The 5885-nt window shown below is 38.9% G+C and overlaps 1 protein-coding gene across 1 annotated transcript; it reads right to left on the minus strand.

Annotated features, from left to right (window-relative positions):
- Window positions 1-3829: 3829 nt before the first annotated feature.
- LOC149253317 (F-box protein At5g49610-like) lies at window positions 3830-4867 on the minus strand. The gene has a single exon (XM_089454435.1). The coding sequence runs from the start codon at window positions 4865-4867 to the stop codon at window positions 3830-3832; it is 1038 nt and encodes a 345-aa protein (XP_089310561.1).
- Between the last annotated feature and the right edge of the window lie 1018 nt (window positions 4868-5885).

Genomic DNA, 5885 nt, shown 5'->3' on the forward strand with positions numbered 1-5885 from the left:
CCATGTTTTGTTTCTCTCTATGGCATTGATTTCCTCATCCATAGCTTCTATCCATTTCCTATCTTTAATTGCTTCTTCGAAATGAATAGGATCATCAACATGACAATACAATGCAAACAAGGAATTCATTCCTTCATCATAAATGTCACTTAGATTTCTAAACTTCTTACCTCGTTCACTTGGTGTGCAAGTGCTTGAAGATGCACTTGAATTTCCTCCTTGTGGTGTGCTTGGAGAAACACTCTCATTGATCCTCAATGGTGTCCCTTGCTGTCCTTGTGTTGGCACTGCTGTTTGGGGATTCATTTCAGCCACTTCCTCTTCATCCTCATCATGAGACAAACAGTTTTTAATGTTCACTGTTTTCTCTATGCTTCCATCCCAAGCTTCCTCTTCAATGAATTGAACATCCCTGCTGACAAAGAACTTCTTGGTAGATGGAATGTACAGCCTGTAGGCTTTGGATTCCTCACTGTATCCAATGAAGATGCATTTCTCCCCTTTGCTGTCCAACTTCCTCCTTAGCTGATCCGGAATGTGTGCATAGGCCACACACCCAAAAACTCTCATGTGGGTGACTACTTGCTTTCTCCCACTCCATGCCTCTTCTGGCACTTTGTTCATGACTGCCTTTGTAGGACACCTATTCAAAATATAAACTGCACAATGTACAGCTTCAGCTCAATACTCATTTGGCAAATGCTTTGCCTTCAACATGCTCCTTGCCATCTCCATGATGGTTCTATTCTTCCTTTCAGCAACTCCATTTTGCTGTGGGGTGTACCGAGTTGTAAACTGTTTATGAATTCCATTTTCTCTACAAAACTTTAGGAATTCATTTGAGATATACTCACCTCCTCTATCAGTTCTCAATACTTTTATGTGCAGCCCGCTTTGGTTCTCCACAAGTGCTTTGAAGTTTTGGAATTTCTCAAAGACTTCACTTTTGTTCTTGAGGAAATATATCCAAGTCTTTCTTGTAAAATCATCAATAAATGTCAAGAAATATAGGCTGCCAGCTAATGATGGAGCTTGCATTGGTCCACACAAATCTGAGTGGATGATCTCTAAGGGTGCCTTTGCCCTTATACTTTTCCCTGATGGAAAACTCTCTCTATGTTGTTTGCCCAATATACAACCTTCACAAAGGCTGTCCGACTTCTCTATCAATGGTAATCCCTTTACCATTCCTTTTCTGCTCAATAAGTTTAGACCTCCAAAATTTAGATGCCCGAATCTCAAGTGCCATAACCAGTTCTCATCCTTTGGCACGCTTTGGAAGGCCTCTTGGGTGACTGCTGCCATTTCCCTTTTGTTCTTCATGTCTGCCCTGATCCGGAGAGGGAACATCCTGTTCCTTGTCATCTTCACCTCAGCAATGCATCTTTCGCTGGGTGGTATGTCCATGATGGTGCACACATCATTTACAAAGTAAACATTGTAGCCCTTTTGGATAAGCTGTCCAACGCTCAATAGGTTACATCTCATTCCGGGGACATAGTAGACATCTGCTATGGTTTTCCTTTCTCCTTGTTTTGTAAATATTTTTACCTCCCCTTTTCCCATAACAGACACTTTACAATCAGTTCCTAGTGTGACCTCTGATTTCAAATTCTGATTTAAGGCTGAAAAGAGGGCTATATTCCATGTCATATGGTTGCTGCAACCTGAGTCTAAAAACCATATGTCCTCACTATGTGTTTCAGCCATGTTACAAGCTAACAGGACATTTTCTTGACTGCTGTTTTCTCTTGTAACATTTGCATTTTGTCTGCTGTTCATATCATGTTGTTTCTTTCTACAATCACTAGCATAATGTCCATACTTTTTGCAATAATAGCATTGAACATTAGATTTATCATACCTTTGTCCTTGAGCATGATACTGTTCTCTTTGTTGGCTGCTGCCTTGACCTTGGTTCTGATTTGGATTGCTGCCTCTTCCTTGTGCATTTGATGGGCTGTTCCTTCCACCTCTGTTCTGGCTTCTGCCTCTTCCTCTTTTGTTTCCTCTCCCTTGACCTCTTCCTCTTCCAAAGGACATTTGGGTCTTGAAGGTTTGCTCAAGAGATGAGTTTTCATTCCTACTCAACCTCTGCTCATGTGTTATCAGTGATGCATGTAGCTCATCAACTGAATAGTTTGAGAGATCCTTTGTCTCTTCAATGGTGGTGACTATCGCATCAAACCTTGAGGGTAAGACCCTCAATATTTTCTCCACTATTCTTCTATCTTCAATTGTTTCTCCATGAGTTCTCATTTGTGTGATTACACCAATCACATGAGTGAAGAATGATTCAATGTTGTCTGACTCCTTCATGTTCAAGTTTTCAAAATCCTTTCTCAGCATTTGCAATTTTGCTGTCTTCACTCTCTCCATGCCTTGATAGGCTATCTTGAGGGTTTGCCATGCTTCATTTGATGTTTTAGCTGCTGCTATCCTTGGAAATATACTCTGGTCTACTGCTAGATGCAACAATAAAATGGCCTTTGCATCCTTCTTCCTATTGCTCTTCAGGAGATCTCTCTCTCCCTGAGTTAATGCATTGAACTCAGTTTCATCCGCTGGTTCCTCAAACCCATATTCTACTAGTTCCCATATATCTTGAGAGATGAACAAAGCTCTCATGGTTATAGACCAGTAGTCATAGTTCTTCCCATTAAAGTGTGGGAGCTGGGTGTTGAACATACCCATGCTTGTGCTTGCCATTCCTTGCATCTTGAACTATGGTTTTAAATCCTTGATTGTGATTTTTTTTTTAAAAACAACTGACTGTCTTCAACAATAACAAGAGAAATGCTTTTGGGGAATAACTGAATCCTTCGCTGTCTGAGTCTTCTGTCTGCCTGAGAAGTTTTGCTGCAGCAACAACTTTCTCCCTTCAGCTTCTTTAAAGAGCCTAAGCCTTACTCTGATACCACTGTTGGGTATTTTTAAATGGAGAAATACCAAAACCAAAATAAAAATTCACCACAGAGACAATGCTCTGTTCCCTCTGTCCAGGATTTTTTACACAGGGAAGCTTTTAAAACAAATTGACTCAGAAGACAACACAATCACAAAGCATTTCTATTAATTAAAACAAACATTCTGTTACATATTTCTTCCTCTGTTCAAAGAGGGAATCACAAAAAAAACTCTGTTGCTCTCACAGATTTTCCACTGCTGTGAAAATTACATAAACTTCAGTTTTACAATGGGGAACAAAAGCTTTACATCCCCTGTGGTATTCCAAATTATCGCACTGCTGTGCACAAAAAAAAAACTCTTACGACTCTGCGCAGCCACCACACCATTACATACAAAAAAAAACTATAGCACGTAAACTATATTTATGTCAACGTATAAAAAAAAATATAAAAAAATATATGGGACGTGTGCCCATCACCATATTAAACATATGCCCATAACATATTAAAAGGCATGGGACGTATCCCCATCACCATAATAAAAGCTCCCACCCAATTCTACGTAAATGCATTAAAACTACAACGTTTCCTCCACGACGGTCAACGAAGAAAACTTCCACTCCACTCAAAAATTGATTTGACGCGGGCGGTATGCATCTTTGGGAAGTCAACGGCTGAGATTGTGCGCCCAGATCGCTGAGATGATCCGACGTGGTTCGCACACCATCCTCGGGAAAACAAATCGACCTTTACCGTCCGAGGAAAGCGGTTTTGGTGTTTGTACAAGGGACACGTGGCGGAGAGTGATTGCGGCGGCTCCCTTCATACGGAAACAGCGTTTTCGGAAAAGCGGTGCGAAATCCCTTCAGCCGGTTTGTGGTTTTGTTCGGTGGTTTTTGGGCTGCGTTGAAATTACAATTTTAACATGGATTGCAGATTGTTATTTTCATATCCCAATCAAACATCACCGTCCATCCGCTGCTATTTGCTCCCACAGTATAAATGTTAGGGACTTCTGGCCTCCAGATCGGATTCGGTTCACACCATTCCGGAGCACCTGGCCGTTCCTTCAATTTCCACATTCGAGTCCAGAGACACGAATTACTATAAACTACTAACACCACTCGCCCATCACTTCCACCTAGATCCAACCGTCTTGGCAGTGAATCACATTGGCAAAACTGAGGCAATCCAATTTCTGCCCAACGCCTCTCTGCAATACTGAATGCTACCATGCGACCGATGCCATGCCTAGAAGTAATCCAATAAACCTTTCCTTTAGAACAGATACCCTTTCCACTAGGGCAAATGCGCAGCGGGACTTTCATGTCAACCACAGTCCATGCGTTGGATTCTGAGTCATAAATCTGCATCACCATATTATTGTCAGCTGCTTGTCCCCATCTATTATTGTTTTCACCTAGCAGAACAGTGCATCGCCTCCTAGTTGCATCAAAATCCATCGCAATGAAGCTCCACCAAATGAGAGGGCTAGGATTAGGCAGACGTCTAGAGGACCCAGTAGCAATATTGCCTATGGAAAGACCCAATCTATCTCCCCTTCTATGAGAACAGTAGATATTCCTGCAGGCATCCACAATGACGACATCAGAAGGCAAAGGAGCTTTGTAAATGTTCATGTCTGAACTATCGCCTCCTAGGTATTCTATAACCCAAGTTTCCGCAATACGTTCCCTGGTCCAGTCAAGCTGAACCAAAAATCCTGGGAAGGAGTGCACTGAAAAATTTGAATAAATTCTTTGCAGGGCATCGGAAGATAGCAATTGTTTCCATTGCCTCGAAAGAGTTCTCATTTTGGCAAGAAGACGCATGGGCAACATGTAAAAAATCTTGAGCAACAAATCCTGTGGGAGGGCTTGCCAAATTTTCGCTTCCATGAGGATGTCTGTCCCTGACTCCCACTGTTCTGGAAGGGATCGCCAAATCTCTGGCTCCATTCCCACGTCCGTGGTCTTTTCACTTTCTCATCGCAGAGATATATCGAATCGTTTCTTTATTTTAATCTACATATGTTAAATTTTCATCTCAAAATTGTTGATAAACGGTAACAAGATTTGTGTCTTAACGGGCTAGCACTTCGTAATGTGATGGATCACTCTGGTGTCTAGTGAGATGGTGGGGTAACCAGAGTGAGCAAGGGTAAACTACTGATTTAATTATCTTGATAGGTGTCTCTGTGGAATATTAGCACGTGGGTGGGTTTTGTTTTTTGTTTTTTCCTTAAAATTTAAATACTTATTTATAACTATAAAATCAAAGATAATTTTAAACCACTGATTTAATTATCTTGATAGGTGTCTCTAATATCTTGATAGGTGTCTCTATGAAATATTAGAAGGTGGTTGACTTTTGTTTTTTCTTTAAAATTTAAATACTTATTTATAACTATAAAATTAAAGATAATAATAGATGATTATATTGATGTTGACTACTTGTTAATATGGCTATGAAATAATAAATGATCATGATCATTTGTTAATGTAGTTACGTTATTTCAATTATACTATTAAGTTTACATATTACATATTATAGTCTTTTTTCTAATTTTTAAGATTTATGTATTGTTTATAAAATCTTTTATCTTATAAATAAAAAAATTTCATAAACTAATTTGGTATTTAGATTAAAAACTATGTATTGATTTTAACTTTTTAACTTTTCTATTCCATAAAATCTTAATTTCTTCATGTCTTTTCATCTTTTGGTTTATAACCATGGTATTATTTTTATTAATTAATACACATAAACAATTTTATTTGGCTATTTATGGGATGAATTGAGATACTACATTACCCTTATTTATATACTTATTTGTTATTTATTTATATGGATGAGTTGAGATACTACACTACCCCACCCTTACTTATATACTTAAGTCTATATTATTTTCAATGCATCTATGTATAGAATTAAAGTTTTTCAAAATTTCTCATGTATATTTGTAAATTTTATTTT

This window comes from Pinus tabuliformis, chromosome 7 (assembly GCF_031772625.1).
Source record: "Pinus tabuliformis cultivar Carrire ecotype Pingquan chromosome 7, CPIR1, whole genome shotgun sequence".
Lineage (NCBI taxonomy): Eukaryota > Viridiplantae > Streptophyta > Pinopsida > Pinales > Pinaceae > Pinus > Pinus tabuliformis.

What these genes read in the sequence shown, in the direction of transcription:
- LOC149253317 (XM_089454435.1), bottom strand. Translation starts at nt 4,867, where the DNA reads ATGGAGCCAGAGATTTGGCGATCCCTTCCAGAACAGTGGGAGTCAGGG.